The 16,972-nt window shown below is 42.0% G+C and overlaps 1 protein-coding gene across 2 annotated transcripts in view; it reads left to right on the top strand.

Moving 5' to 3' along the window:
* LOC135110189 (maltase A1-like) overlaps window positions 1–16,972 on the top strand; it is a 110,550-nt gene that overhangs the window by 12,186 nt on the left and 81,392 nt on the right. Inside the window, exons 3-4 of one of the 2 annotated variants that reach the window (XM_064022218.1) lie at window positions 461–579; window positions 9,144–9,323. In XM_064022218.1, the coding sequence (XP_063878288.1) occupies window positions 461–579; window positions 9,144–9,323 (299 nt within the window). The remainder of the gene's footprint in view (window positions 1–460; window positions 580–9,143; window positions 9,324–16,972) is intronic. The other variant, XM_064022219.1, reaches the window with a different exon arrangement.

Raw genomic sequence — 16,972 nt, forward strand, 5'->3', positions numbered from 1 at the left:
TCAGGTCCATAAGCCTTCCGAGGGTTTAGGCCTGCGAGGGCATGGAGAGCATCATTGCGGAGACTTTTTTTTAATAGGTGGCATGAAGTAGTCATAGGGTGGAGGAGAGGGAGGAACAAACCTAGAATCGTCCAAGGTAGAGTTTTTAGCAAAGATTTGGGCGAAGAGTTCAGCTTTAGAAATAGATGTGATGGCAGAGGTGCCATCTGGTTGAAATAGAGGAGGGAAAGAAGAAGCAGCAAAGTTATTGGAGATATTTTTGGCTAGATGCCAGATGTCACGATGGGAGTTAGATCTTGAAAGGTTTTTACTACCACTTTTGAGTCTGTTCCGGGACCAGCACCTCAGTGAGCTTTTCTTTTTTTTTTATTACAATTTTGTTGCCCTTTTAAAAAAAAAGGGTAGTATTAGTAGCAGTAAAAGCAGGAGTTGTAGTAGTAGTAACTCTAACGTGTGACAGGAATGGCTGGAAGGAGCACAACGCGGACGGGCCAAAATTTTGGGAGCAAGGTGGAGTGTATCAAGTGTATCCCCGTTCCTTTGGCGACAGCGACGGAGATGGTACGGGAGACCTCATGGGTGAGTGTCTTTTTCTGTGTGTATATGTGTGCGTTCAGTGTTTTGTATTACATGTTTCGTCATGCGTTTCATGTGTTTTAAGATATAGTTGTGTGACATTGTCAGGGCCGGGATAGCTACTCTTCCTATCAACACTCCTTCTAAGATTGGGACAAAGAAAACAAGGGAGAACAGAACTCAACAATCATAATTAACAAAAACAAACCCACAACCCAACAGTAACAGATATCCGCCGATATCATCAAGAGTCCTGTGGGAGTCCTTGGAGGCCGGCGTCCTGGCAGCCGTAGGAATCTCGCCTCGGCCGGTAGGGGTTGAACCAGGAACGAGTTGGGGCCGACGGCAGACGAGTGCCAGGTAATGAGGGCAGGTGAGATCAGCCCACAATCTTCACCGAAGCCTTCCGGAGTGTTAGAAGAGAACAGTTGAACGGATGTAGTCGTGGCAGGTGGCGAGAGCTGTCTGCTTCCTGGCGTCTGCTGGCCTCACGATGTCAGCCTCTGCCGAGTTCCCCTACCAAGGAGAGAGGGGGTGGTAACGAGGACACTCGAGGCGTTTCTCCGAAGCAGCGACGCTGTATCATGAGGAGCCAGCAGCCCGAGCTCCTTCTACTCGAGGAATCGGGAGGAGGAAGAGAGACCTCGGGCGAGACATTCCGCCCTTAATGTGGAGGAAGGACGATCATTTCTCCCTTTACCACAGCAGTTAAAGGGGTACTTAGATGGTTAGCGATTCCCTCACACATGCTCCCACGAAAGCATCTGCTGTATAGCTGATGAAAGGAACCGCATAGTGAGTATACGCCATACCAACACAACACAACACAACACAACACACACTAAGTACATATATACACATGGGACATTTGGCCCAATGAAAATTGACTCAGATCACACACACACACACACACACACACACAGTAAGTACATATATACACATGGGACATCTGGCCCATTGAAAATTGACTCGGATCAAGATGTCCCATTGAAAATTGACTCGGATCAGAGGTCTGAGAAATGGTCTCAGGTAACCAGAATTTACATAGAGGGGAGATGGCTGAGGAGGTCAGCCCCAATATTATCAGGAGGAGGTCAGCCCCAATATTATCAGAGCCAGCCACATGCACGACTCTGAATCTATAAGGCTGAAGGCCCAGCACCCATCTTAAAAAAACTCGAACAATTTCGTTCTTTGAACTTTTCTAAGTAGATCAAGGGTTTATGGTCAACCTCAAGGATAAACTCCTTAGCTCAGAGGTAGAAGTCAAACCTATTAATGCCGAAGACTATGGCCAGGCATTCCTTCTCGATGGTAGAATATCGTCGTTCCTTCTCCAATAGGTTGCGGCTGGCGTAGGCAGTAGGGTGTGGAAGATCTTCGTGGTACTGTAGAAGCACAGCACCAATTCCTTAGTTGGAAGCATCAGTCCGCAGAACAAAGATCCGGTTCGGGTCTGGCAGACGGAGGACAGGCGAGGATAACAATGCCTGCTTCAGTTGTTCGAAACGGGACTGAAGATCAGCAGAGAGGTTCTCGTACCGGATTACATCAGCAGGAGAAGCTCCAGGAGATACGAAGGCCGGGTATTGATATCATCCTTGTGGGTCTTGTTATTATCCTTGTTGGCAGCGGCAGCAGGAGTGTCAGTAGGATCTTGCTCAGCATCTTGCTCAGCTTACCCACAGGCATCAGAGGGCGATTCCTCGTTAGGTTGGCGAGGAGCGTTAACACCGGGGATGTGCCCAACCAGACTAGTCGCGAATTTGATTGGCACCCTCACGGCGTCGGTCCAATCCATGTAGGAAGGACACCGTAAGCAGCAATGGACGACTAGAAACTCATCGACGCGTCTTAGGTAGTCTGACACTGACCTTAGGAAAAAAAAAGAGATGGGACTATGTCGGGCAGTTCCTCTTCTGAGACTACCACACCAAAACAACCAGTGTATCTAATGATGGTCGAAGCCAAGGATCCATTAAAAAAAAAAAAAATTAAGGAAAAAAAAGAGATGGGTCTATGTCGGGCAGTACCTCTTCTGAGACTACCACACCAAAACAACCAGTGTATCTATTGATGGTCTAAGCCCAAGATCCATTAAGAAAAAAAAAAAAAAAAAAAAAAAAAAAAAAAAAAAAAGAGATGGGTATGTCGGGCAGTACCTCTTCTGAGACTACCACACCAAAACAACCAGTGTATCTAATGATGGTCGAAGCTCAGGATCCATTAATGGTACCAGCCACGGTGAAACAAAGAACACTTCGATCTTCCATATAAAACCCAACTTTGTATTGGGGAGTGGTAGTAGTTAGGTGATCTTTGAAAGCTCGTGGATTTTTTTGGGCAACGTGGTCGAATATGGCCCTCCTCTCCACATTTGTGACACCTCACCGTGGACGCAGCGTACTTTGCAGGAGGAAAAATGATTTGCTTGGAAGGAGGCATAGCCCTGAGTGGCAACTACTTGGGTCGTAGAGATGTAAAATCCTTTGGATAGGCGTTGTGGGCAGACGCCTAACAACCGGCAAGGCTGGCCACATCCTCCAACTTCACGTCTGTTCGCTCCTTAAGAAAGAAGCGAAGCTCGGGGGTTAGCGAGGATAGAAACTGATCTAGAAAAAAAATAAATCCCTCAGATCATCGTACTCCTTTTTAACCTTCCACGATTCAAGCCAGGAATCGAGTTATCTGCCTAGTTGAGTGAGGAACTGCTGATAATTTTGTCCTATCTTGATCTTGGCGGACTTAAACTCGTGGCGGCATCCATCAGGAGTCTTGCTGAATCCTGTTAGTAAAGCTTGCTTAAGTAGATCGCAGTCATCGGTGGTGGAAGGTGGGAGAGAGATATACAGTTCAGCGGCCTTACCCATGAGAAGACAACAGAGTCGAGCGGCATAACTATCTGTCAATTTTTAACAAGGCTTCCATCCGTTCGAATCTAGCCAGAATTGTAGCCAGGTAAGAGAGGCCTGGTAACAGGATCACTTAACCTTAAAGCCTCTGTCGGTCTGGTAGCAGAAGTCTGAATCTCCGCCAGTCGAATCTCCCTCTCTCTTTTCGCTTGCTCTCGATTTTCTGCTCGCTCCGCTTGCTCTCGTCTTTCTTTTCGCTCTCGCTGACGTTCCTCCCGCAGAAGTGCCTGCTGTTCCCTAATCCACTGGCACACCTCCATGCCTTCCAAAGCCAAGGACTCAGCCTGGAACTTGAGCTGCTCAAAATCAGCCATGTTAAATGAATGGCGGAAGGTGGTAAAAAAAAGACCACACCTCAACAGACACAAAGAAACGTTGTCAATGTCAATTAAGTCAAAAACACGTGACAATGTAAGTGAAAGGAGAAAACCGCACATCACTAAAAGATAACACAACAACAACACTTGGCAGAGTCAGGAAAGAGGACAACAAATCCGCACCTCACAAACCAGGGCGTTGAAAACACCCGAACGCACTTGGTAGTACTGGCGAGGAGACATCAACATCCACTCACCATGAACCTTACCCCAGGGCCTCAGGCAGCAAGGGCGCGCACTGGCGACTTACACACGCTCAATCTCCAGAAGTTTCGAAGACGAACAGCAGCCGAATCCTTGCGAGGTCGACAATATGTCATGGCTGGGATGGCTACTCTTCCCGTCAACACTCATTCTAAGATTGGGACGTAAAGAAAACGAGGGAGAACGGAACTCTACAAATACAATTAACAAAAACACAAACCGACAACCCAACAACAACTCAATAATAACACCAATATCACCAAGAATCCTGGGGGAGTCCTTGTGGCTGACGGCAGATGAGTGCCAGATACGGAGAGCAAGTGAGATCAGCCCACAATCTGCACCGAAGCCTTCCTGAGTGCTAGAGGAGAACAGCTGAACGGAGGTGTAGTCTTGGCAGGTGGTGAGATCTGTCTGCTTCCTGGTGTCTGCTGGCCTCACGATGTCAGCTCCTGCCGAGTTCCTCTATCAAGGAGGGAGGGCGTGGTGACGAGGGCACTCGAGGCGTTGCTCCGAAGCGGTGACGGTGTATCATGACGAGCCAGCAACCCGAGCCCATTCTGCTCGAGGATTCGGGAGGAGGAAGAGAAACCTCGGGCGAGAAACTCCGCCCTTGACGTGGAGGAAGAACGATCATTCCTCCCTTTACCACAGCAGTTAAAGGGGGTGCTTAGATGGTTGGCGATTCCCTTACAGTCATGTGTTTTAAATCGTTTTACATTGTCATATATTCCATGTGTTTTAGGTTATACATATTTTATCGTTATGGTACTTTTCATGTGGTTTGTCAAGTGTTTTGATATGTTATATCAAGTTACCACTTCTTTGAAAATAGCCATGCGTTTCATAATGTTGTGTATTTCATGATTTTTAAGTTGTCATGCGTTTCAAACGTTTTAGGTGGTATGTGATTAATGTGCTTACCTATGCTGTTTTGCGTTTCATATATTTTCAGGTTGTCATGCGTTTCATTGTCTTACGTTTTAAAGGGTTTATCGTGTCATGTGTTCCTCGTTTCTGTGTTCTATGTGTGTGTTAGGTTGTCATGTATTCCATATCTTTGTCTCTGTTATCATGTACATTGTAAAAAATATGTTTTATGTGGAAATACTAAATAATGTGAATTGTTCATGTTGACAAGTAGTTGGGTTTAGGAAGGGGGATAAAAAACCCAGGGAGGAGTTAGGATTCTTTTAATCTCTAACGTTTCGGCTGAATAGCCATCCTCAGAGAGACTGATTTACATGAGTGAAAATACACTATTTATAACAACATACAAAATTTCCTCATTTGACATTCGTACAGAGTATTGCCATCCCGGCATGTACCTCACCTAATTTTATTTTCCTAGTCAGGTGGCATTATCCGTCTACGTGACGAGCCTTTACTGGGGATTTTCCTTGTACCTGACCTGAGGGCCAATGTGGCGGAATTACCCGCCCACCTGATTAAACCTTCTCTGTGGTTAATGACTTCCCTAGTTGCTGTGAGGGCTGCCTCTATAGCTTTTCTCATTCTTTTCTTGTATCCAACTTTAATTTCTTTAGCCTCTTCCCATTTTGGTAGGTGTTTACATTTTTCTATGTGTAATACATGGGAGTTTGATGTGTTGTGTTTTAAAACAACTCTCCTATGCTCTGCTATTTCTGTAGAGATGTTTTAAAACACAACACATCAAACTCCCTTGTATTACACATAGAAAAATGTAAACACCTACCAAAATGGGAAGAGGCTAAAGAAATTAAAGTTGGATTGAAGAAAAGAATGAGAAAAGCTATAGAGGCAGCCCTCATAGCAACTAGGGAAGTCAATAACCACAGAGAAGGTTTAATCAGGTGGGCGGGTAATTCCGCCAGATTGGCCCTCAGGTCAGGTACAAGGAAAATCCCCAGTAAAGGCTCGTCACGTAGACGGATAATGCCACCTGACTAGGAAAGTAAAATTAGGTGAGGTACATGCCGGGATGGCAATACTCTGTACGAATGTCAAATGAGGAAATTTTGTATGTTGTTATAAATAGTGCGTTTTCACTCATGTAAATCAGTCCCTCTGAGGATGGCTATTCAGCCGAAACGTTAGAGATTAAAAGAATCCTAACTCCTCCCTGGGTTTTTATCCCCCTTCCTAAACCCAACTAAATAATGTATTTTGTTGGTCCAAAATTTAGGTCATCATTGAAATTATACAGAATGCTCTGGTCAATGAAATGCTAAATCTAATCTTATCTAATCTAATATGTAATAATAATAATAATAATAATAATAATAATAATAATAATAATAATAATAATAATAATAAACGGTTGATTATTAAGGCAGTTTACAAACTGAAAATGTACAGAGGGGTGGTGAAATATGTGTCTATGTGTGTGTGTGTGTGTGTGTGTGTGTGTGTGTGTGTGTTTATTTTATGTAGGAGGGACACTGGCCAAGGGCAACAAAAATCCAATAAAAAAAAAATGACCACTGAAATGCCAGTCCCATAAAAGGGTCCAAAGCGGTAGTAAAAAATTGAAACCTCCCTTTTGAAGAAATTCAAGTCATAGGAGGGTGGAAAAACAGAAGCAGGCAGGGAGTTCCAGAGTTTACTAGAGAAAGGAAGGCATGAATGAGAATATTGGTAAACTCTTGCATTAGAGAGGTGGACAGAATAGGGGCGAGAGAATGAAAAAAATCTTGTGCAGCGAGGCCGCGCGAGTAGGGGAGCCATGCAGTTAGCAAGATCAGAAGAGCAGTTAGCATGAAAATAGCTGTAGAAGACAGCTAAAGATGCAACATTTTTCGTTGCAGCGATGAGAGAGAGGCTGAAGACAGTCAGTTCGAAGAGAGGAGTTGATGAGACGAAAAGCTTTTAATTCCACACTGTCTAGAGGAGCGGTATGAGTGGATCCCCCCCTAACATGTGAACCATACTCCATATTTGGACGGATGAGGCCCTTGTACAGAGTTAGTAGCTAGGGGAGTGGGGTGAGAAAAGCTGGCGGAGACGTCTCAGAACACGTAACTTCATAGAAGCTGTTATAGCTACAGATGAGATGTGAAGTTCCCAGTTCAGATTATAAGTAAAGGAAAGACAGAGGATGTTCAGTGTAGAAGAGGGGGACAGTTGAGTGTCATTCAAGAAGAGGTGATAGTTGTCTGGAAGGTTGTGTCGAATTGATAGATGGAGTAATTGAGTTTTTGAGCCACTGAACAATACCAGGTTTGCTCTGCCCCAGTCAAAAATTTTAGAAAGATCAGAAGTCAGGCATTCTGTGGCTTCCCTGCGTGAAATGTTTACTTCCTGAAGGGTTGGACGTCTATGAGAAGACGTGGATATGTGCAAGGTGGTATCATTAGCGTAGGAATGGACTGGACAAGAAGTTTAGTTTAGAAGGTCATTGATGAATAATAAAAGAGTGGATGACAGAACAGAACCCTGAGGAACACCGCTGTTAATAGATTTAGGAGAAAAACAGTGATCATTTACCACAGCAGCAATAGAACGGTCAGAAAGGAAATCTGAGACGAAGTTACAGAGAGAGGAATAGAAGCCGTAGGAGGGTAGTTTGGAAATCAAAGCCTTGTGCCAGACTCTATCAAAAGCCTTTGATATGTCCAAGGCAACAACAAAAGTTTCACCAAAATCTCCAAAAGAGGATGACCAAGATTCAGTAAGGAAAGCCAGAAGATCACCAGTAGAGCGGCCTTGATGGAACCCATACTGGTGATCAGATAGAAGGTTGTGAAGTGATATATGTTTAAGAATCTTCCTGTTGAGGATAGATTCGAAAACTTTAGATAGGCAGGAAATTAAAGCAATAGGACGGTAGTCTGAAGGATTAGAACGGTCACCTTATTTGGGAACAGGCTGAATGTAGGCAAACTTTCACCAAGAAGGAAAGGTAGATGTTGACAGACAGAGCTGAAAGAGTTTGACTAGGCAAGGTGCAAGCACGGAGGCACAGTTTCAGAGAACAATAGGAGGGACCCCATCAGGTCCATAAGCCTTCCGAGGGTTTAGGCCAGTGAGGGCATGGAAAACATCATTGCGAAGAATTTTAAAAGATAGCATGAAGTAGTCAGAGGGTGGAGGAGAGGGAGGAACAAGCCCAGAATCGTCCAAGGTCCATAAGCCTTCCGAGGGTTTAGGCCGGCGAGGGCATGGAAAACATCATTGCGAAGAATTTTAAAAGATAGCATGAAGTAGTCAGAAGGTGGAGGAGAGGGAGGAACAAGCCCAGAATCGTCCAAGGTAGAGGTTTTAGCAAAGGTTTGAGTGAAGAGGTCAGCTTTAGAAAAAGATGGGATAACAGTGGTGCCATCTAGTTGAAATAAAGGAGGGAAAGAAGAAGCAAAGTTATTGGAGATATTTTTGGCTAGATGCCAGGAGTCACGAGGGGGTTAGATCTTGAAAGATTTTGAAACTTTCTGTTAATGAAGTAGTTATTGGCTAGTTGGAGAACAGACATGGCATGGTTCCGGGCATAAATATAAATTGCATGAGATTTTGGTGATGGAAGGCTTAAGTACCTTCTTTGGGCCACCTCTCTATCATGTATAGCACGAGAAGTAGCTGTGTTAAACCAAGGTTTGGAAAGTTTAGGTCGAGAAAAAGAGTAAGGAATGTACGCCTCCATGCCAGACACTATCACCTCTGTTATGCGCTCGTCACACAAAGACGGGTCTCTGACACGGAAGCAGTAGTCATTCCAAGGAAAATCAGCAAAATACCTCCTCAAGTCCCCCGAACTAGCAGAAGCAAAACGCCAGAGGCACCTTCGCTTAGGGGGATCCTGAGAAGGGATTGGATCGATAGGACAAGATACAAATATGAGATTGTGATCGGAGTAGCCCTACGGAGAAGAGAGGGTGACAGCATAAGTAGAAGGATTAGAGTTGTGTGTGTGTGTGTGTGTTTGTACGTAAATCTACGTTTCTATTAATTCTTTTTTACGTATCCCCATAAATTTTCAATAGTTTTCCGAAGATAATTCCTAATACACCCAGCATAAAGTGATTCTGCCTTGCATCACTCATTTCCCTCCTCCTTTTCTGCCCCCTTCGCTCTGCTGCCTCACTGTCGCGTTGCCCAGGTGTGGTGGCTCACTCAGACCACCTGAAGGATCTTGGCGTGGTGACGGTGTGGCTCAGTCCCATCTTCAAGTCTCCAATGAAGGACTTCGGGTACGACATTTCCAACTACATGGCAATCGACCCGATCTTTGGCACCATGGATGACTTTGAGCGCCTGGTGGCCAGTCTGCACAGGAACGGTGGGTGATGTGGTCATGATGACTTTATTCCTTATTTACTTTTCTTCCTCGTATCTTTCCTCACCATTCATGTAGCCCTCTTTTCCTTTCATGACTTTTTTTCTATATTTTCGACACTGATCTGTTACTGCTAGAAATGTATCTTATCATATTTGCTTCATTGATAAAACACTCAGCAAGTACGTAGATAATCCGGGAGGTGGTTATGTATCGGGATTCTGTCCACCTCCCTAGTGCAAGCGTTAACCAGTATTCATAATCCTTCTTTTTTTTTACTGGTAAACTCTGGAGCTCCTTGCCTGCTTCTGTGTTTCCCTCTTCCTATGACATGAGTGCTTTCAAGAGGGAGGTTTCAAGACATTTCTCTAACTTTGGATAATCCTATTGGCATTCTTCTTTAGAAACTGGTACCTCAGTGGGTCGTTTTATGCTTTGTTGCCCTTAGCCAGTACAACTTCTACATAAAAGAAATGCAGAAGCCAATATGGATACTCTCGGTTAAATTCCGTCAAATAATTACATATTTTGTTTGCTTCAGCCTTTGGGAAAATCCCTTTATGTTCAGGTCTTAGAATCATCCCCTGAGACAATATCATCCCAATCAATTTTTTATGCTTTACGCTCAGGGGAGATTTCGTGAGGCACCCAAGAGCGTGTGAGTCTCAAGTTTGGCAAGCTCATTTTCAAAACCAGGCTTTATCGTTATCTCACCATCTGGCCTCTAGTGGTCGTTCATTACTCCCATGTTGCTCATCTACTCACTACTGCATCTTTCACCTAATGAGTCTGTCAGTCAAGGACGGGCTGCATCGATCATAATGTGTGTAACCAAGACCAACAGTCAGTAAAGGACATTAAAAAAGCAACTTAGAAGAGTAATACATGTCAGTTTTACAACACCTCGTAAAACCTGCATTCCTTTTGACGAAGCTTGCGTAGTGATCTCCTGTTCTTATCTAGCAGTATGAAAACCCTGCCAGTATATTCTTCGTTCTCTAGTACGCACAGCAGTTTTCATAAATAAACAAACTAATTGATAATATATATATATATATATATATATATATATATATATATATATATATATATATATATATATATATATATATATATATATATATATATATATATATATATATATTTCTCACCTTTCTCACCAGACGCAAGGTAGGCAATGCCTGTCAGTGTCCGGCCTCTACGAATCTTCTCCAAAGGTCTCTATCCATGAAATCCTCATCTCTGGTTATTTCTTGTAGATTTCTTCCTCTTCGTTCAGTAGCTTCTTCAACTCCCTGCATCCATCGCTTCCTAGGTCGTCCCACCGGCCTCCTGCCTAGAGGAACCCATTCCAGAAACTTCCTTGCGTATCTTGTATCTTCCATTCTTCGGACATGTCCATACCATCTCAATTTGTTCTTTTCAATTATCTTCAGTATAGATGTTATCCCTAATCTCTCTCTGGTTTCTTCATTTCTAATTCTATCAAGTCTGGTCACACCTCGGATCATTCTCAGAACTCTCATTTCTGCTGCTTGTATTTGTGAAGATGTTCTTGTTGTCAGTGTCCAAGTTTCTGACCCATATAGAAGTACTGGTCTTAGTATTGTTGTAAATATTATGGTTTTAGCTTTTGTTGGAATATTCTTATCTTTAAGTATGGGATACAATGCACTGACATTTGCATTGTACTTCTGTATTCTATTTAAAATTTCTATATTCTGTCTGTTTTCCTCGTCGAAAAGTATTTCCAGATAACAAAATTTGTCGGTCTGCTTCAGTTTAACGTTTTCTATGTAAATATTACATTCCTCCTTTATTCTGCCAACTTTCATTATTTCTGTTTTTTGTTTGTTCATTCTCATTCCTTCCCTATTTAAGACATCATTCCATCTTGTCATGGCCTCTTGAAGATCTTGTTGGCTTCTTGTCACGACAGCGACATCGTCTGCATAGGCCAGCGTGATCTCTTTATCCTCCCTTACACACACTTCCTTCAGGCATCTGTCCATGTATATAATGAATAGCAAAGGAGAGAGCACTCCCCCTTGTCTCACTCCTGTCTTAATGCTAAACCATTCACTCTCCAGCTCTCTGTTCTTGACTCTGCTCTCCGTGTTCTTATATATACTCTTAATTACTCGTATCAGTTTAGAGTTTATGCCGTAGTCTTGATGTTGTAAGACTCTCCACAAGCAATCTCTTCTAATTCTATCAAAGGCTTTTTCCAGATCTATAAAAGCCACATATTTATCAATGCTCCACTCCCAACTCTTCTCCATTATCATCTTTAAAGTGAACACTAGATCTGTCGTGCTCCTATTGGGCCTGAAACCATACTGCCATATTCCTAGTTTCTCCTCGACACAGGTTCTTAATCTTTTCTCAACTATTCTTTCATACAATTTTCCAACATGAGATAACAGGGATATACCTCTATAATTTGCTCAATCTGTTTTACTGCCTTTCTTATATATTGGACATACTATTGCTTTGTGCCAGTCATGGGGCACTTTCTCCTCTTTCCACGCATTACTGAAAATGTACCTCATCCACTCTGCACATTCTTCCCCAGCAGCTTTAAATAGCTCTATAGGGAGCTCGTCGTCCCCCGGGGCTTTGCCGCTTCTCATCTTCTTTAGTGCCTCCTTCACTTCCTCTATACTGATCTCATTTGGGTTATCTCCTTGTTCTTCCTGTATATCTAGATTCCGCTCTTCATCCACTTCCACATCCTCCACATTTAGAAGTTCTTGGAAGTATTCTCTCCATCTTTCTTCAATCTCCTGTGGTTTTGTTAGTAGTTCTCCTGTTTTGTTCATTATTGCATATGTTGATTCGCTATTTCCTTTCCTATAGTTCTTAGCCATGCTATACAATAATTTTCTTGTTCCTTCTACGTCTCTCTCTAGATCTTGACCAATCTTGATCCACATGTCCTCCTTGGCTGCTCTTTTGGTTGCTTCTGCACTGTTTCGTTTATCTACGTAATCTTCTCTATCTTCAATGTTTCTTGTTTTCATCCATTTTCTGAAAGATCTTGTTTTTTCTTTGACTGCTTCCTTAACATCATAAGTCCACCATGCAGTACTTTTCTTTTTGGTTCCATATTTGATTTTAATACCAACTGTCTCCTCAGCTGCCCCATACACAGTGTTCTTGAATTTATTCCATTGTTCTTCTACGTTCATTTCTTCCAATTCCAGTTCGGTTGGTTTTCGTAATGTTACCAGTTGCCGTAGTGCTTGCTTCTTCTCTTCGTCCTTGAGGTTTTCCAGTTTGAATCTCTTTTGCTTTTTCTTGACTTTTTCCTTTGGTTTTACAATTTTTAATTTAGCCACCACCAACCTGTGGTCAGAGTCTAAGGACACAGATGGTATGGTCCTAACATCTTTAAATATGTTTTTCTTGTTGGTGAGAAACAGGTCAATCATTGACCTCTCAGTATATCCTTGTTGTGCTGCATTCCACCGATACCATGTCCATTTATGGCTCTCCTGATGTTTATAATAAGTATTCATAATGGACATGTTATTCATCACACAATAATCTATTAATCTTTCTCCCTCCTGGTTCCTTTCGCCAATGCTAAACTCTCTGATGACGTGCTCTACTCCATCTCTATTCTGTCCGACATGTCCATTCATGTCTCCCATGACAATGACATTCTCGTGATGTCTTATTGTTTCTGTCATTTCCTGTAGAGTTTCATAAAACTGCTCTTTCTCCCTCAGACTTCTGCCCTGTTGTGGAGCATATGTTTGGATAATGCTAATTTTGTCTGTTCTATAGTTAACGTTATACCCATCACTCTCTCATTTCTGCAGTCCATACTGTCCATCCTTTCTGCCATCAGTGGTGACATCATTATAGCAACCCCATGTCTTCCATCCTCATTACCACTATATATGATCTTATAATTTTCATGTAATGTTTTTTCTCCTTTCCCTTTGATTCTAGTTTCACATAATCCAACGATGTCCAGCTTTCTTTCCTTCATCATCTCTATTATTTCCTCTTCTTTATCCTTGAATGTTGCCAAGTTTATCGTTGCAATCTTTATTGTCTTTTGTTTCCTATTTTCATGTCCAGTTCCATTCCGGTTCGTTACCCTTTGGTCAGTCCGATTCCGAGGCACGTTCTGCGTTTCTTGAGCAAAAACTGTAACACCAGTGGCTTGCTAGGCCTATCCTGGCTCTTCGGAACTGTTAATTAGTCCTTTCCTGCTGCTTATTGCCCCCAACTGGTTACAGGGAATCTCCTACTAGTCCCCGGGCAAGCCTGCAGGTTAGGGTAAGCCGCGACACTTCTTCAAAGTTACACAGTTCCTTGTTCATGTGGAGTAGGCCCATGAACCGTCGCGGATATATATATATATATATATATATATATATATATATATATATATATATATATATATATATATATATATATATATATATATATATATATATATATATATATATATATATATATATATATATATATATATATATATATATATATATATATATTATTTATTTTTTTTTATGTGGGAGGAACACTGGCCAAGGCCAAAAAAAAAATAAATAAAAATAAAAAGACAATAAAAAAAAGCCCACTGAGATGCCAGTCCCATAAAAGGGTACAAAGTGGTAATCAAAAATCGAAGGATAAGTGTCTTGAAACCTCCTTGAAGGGATTCAAGTCATAGGAAGGTAGAAATGCAGAGGCAGGCAAGGAGTTCCAGAGTTTACCAGAGAAAGGGATGAATGATTGAGAATACTGGTTGACTCTTGCATTAGAGAGGTGGACAGTATAGGGGTGAGAGAAAGAAGACAGTCTTGTACAATGGGAGGAGGGCCGCGGGAAGAGGGGAGGAATACAGTTAGTAGGATCAGAAGAGCAGTTAGCATGAAAATAGCGGTAGAAGACAACTAGAGATGCAACGTTGCAGCGATGAGAGAGAGAGGCTGAAGACAGTCAGTTAGAGGAGAAGAGTTGATGAAACAAAAAGCTTTTCATTCCACCCAGACATGGTCGGATAAGGCCCTTGTACAGAGTTAGCAGCTGAGGAGGTGAGAAAATCTGGCGGAGACGTCTCAGAACACCTAACTTCATAGAAGCTGTTTTAGCTAGAGATGAGATGTGAAGTTTCCATTTCAGATCATAAGAAATGGACAGACCGAGGATGTTCAGTGTAGAAGAGGGGGGCAGTTGAGTGTCATTGAAGAAGAGGAGATAGTTGTCTGGAAGGGTGTGTCGAATTGATAGATGGAGTAATTGAGTTTTTGAGCCATTAAACAATACCAGATTTGATATGCCCCAATCAGAAATTTTAGAAAGATCAGAAGTCAGTTCTGTGGCTTCCCTGTGTGAAATGTTTACTTCCTTAAAGGGTTGGACGTCTATGAAAAACTGTGGAAATGTGCAGTGTGGTATCATTAGCGTAGGAATGGATAGGACAAGAAGTTTAGTTTAAAAGGTCATTGATGAATAATAAGAAGAGAGTGGGTGATAGGACAGAACCATGAGGAACACCACTGTAGATTTAGGAGAAGAACAGTGACTGTCTACCACAGCAGCAATAGAACGGTCAGAAAGGAAACTTGAGATGAAGTTACAAAGAGAAGGATAGAAGCCGTAGGAGGGTAGTTTTTAAATCAAAGCTTTGTGCCAGACTTTATCAAAAGCTTTTGATATATCCAAATATCCAAAAGAGAATGACCAAGACTCAGTAAGGAAAGCCAGAAGATCACCAGTAGAGCGGCATTGACAGAACCTATACTGGCGATCAGATAAAAGGTTGTTAAGTGATAGATGTTTAAGAATCTTCCTGTTGAGAATAGATTTGAAAACTTTAGATAGGCAGAAAATTAAAGCAATAGGACGGTAGTCTGAAGGATTAGAACGGTCACCCTTTTTAGAAACAGGCTGAATGTAGGCAAACTTCCAGCAAGAGGGAATGATAGATGTTGAAAGACAGAGCTGAAAGAGTTTGAATAGGGAAGAGTTTGACGGAGGCACAGTTTCAGAGAAAAATAGGAGGAACGCCATCAGGTCCATAAGCCTTCCGAGGGTTTAGGCCAGCGAGGGCATGGAAAACATCATTGCGAAGAATTTTAAAATTTAGCATGAAGTAGTCAGAGGGTGGAGAAGAGGGGGGAACAAGCCCAGAAGCGTCCAAGGTAGAGTTTTTAGCAAAGGTTTGAGCGAAGAATTCAGCTTTAGAAATAGAAATAGGAATAGCTTTAGAATAGAAACATGTGATAGCACTGGTGCTATCTGGCTGAAATAAAGGAGGGATAGAAGACGAAGTAGCAAAGTTATTGGAGATATTTTTTGGTTAGATGCCAAAAGCCACAAGGGGAGTTAGTTCTTAAAAAAAATTTTGATACTCTCTGTTAAAGGAGTTTTTGGCTAGTTGGAGAACAGACTTTACATCGTTCTGGGCAAAAACGTAAAGTGCATGAGATTCCCTTGATGGAAGGCTTAACCTTTGGGTCACCTCTCTATCATATATAGCACGAGAACAAGCTGTGTTAAACCAAGGTTTGGAAGGTTTAGGTCGAGAAAAAGAGTAAGAAATGTACTCCTCCATGCCATACACTATGACATCTGTTATGTGCTCGGCACACAAAGACGGGTCTCTGACACGGAAACAGTAGTCATTCCAATGAAAATCAACAAAATAACTCCTCAGGTCCCTGAACTAACAGAAGCAATACGCTAGAGGCAACTTCGCTTAGGGGGATTCTGAGGAGGGATTGGATCGATAGGACAAGATACAGAAATGAGATTGTGATCGGAGGAGCCCAACGGAGAAAAAAGTGTGACAGCATAAGCAGAAGGATAAGAGGTCAGGAAAAGGACAAGAATGTTTGGCGTATCTCCAAGATGGTCAGGAATACAAGTAGAGTGTTGTACCATTTGCTCTATGTTGTAGAGGATAGCAAAGTTGAAGGCTAATTCACCAGGATGGTCAGTGAAGGGAGAGGAAAGCCAGACCTTATGGTGAACATTGAAGTCTCCAAGAATTGAGATCTCTGCAAAAGGGAAGAGAGTCAGAATGTGTTCCACTTTAGAAGGTAAGTAGTCAAAGAATTTCTTATAAACAGAGGAGTTAGGTGAGAGGTATAGAGCATAGATAAATTTAGTTTGAGAGTGACTCTGTAGTCGTAGCCAGATGGTGGTAAACTCGGAAGTTTCAAGAACGTGGGCACGAGAGCAGGTTAAGTCGTTGCGCACATAAACGCAACATCCAGCTTTGGATCGAAAAAGAGGATAGAGAAAGTAGGAGGGAACAGAAAAGGGACTACTAACAGTTGCCTCAGAGACCTGAGTTTCAATGAAAAAAAGATGAGGTTTATAAGAGGAGAGGTGGTGTTCTACAGATTGTAAATTAGATCTTAGACCGCGAATGTTGCAGAAGTTAATATATATATATATATATATATATATATATATATATATATATATATATATATATATATATATATATATATATATATATATATATATATATATATATATATATATATATATATATATATATATATATATATATATATATTCTGCAACATTCGCGGTCTAAAATCTAATTTTCAATCTGTAGAACACCACCTCTCCTCTTCTAAACCTCGTCTTCTTTTCCTCACTGAAACTCAGGTGTC

Source organism: Scylla paramamosain, chromosome 20, assembly GCF_035594125.1.
Source record: "Scylla paramamosain isolate STU-SP2022 chromosome 20, ASM3559412v1, whole genome shotgun sequence".
Taxonomy (NCBI): Eukaryota; Metazoa; Arthropoda; class Malacostraca; order Decapoda; family Portunidae; genus Scylla; species Scylla paramamosain.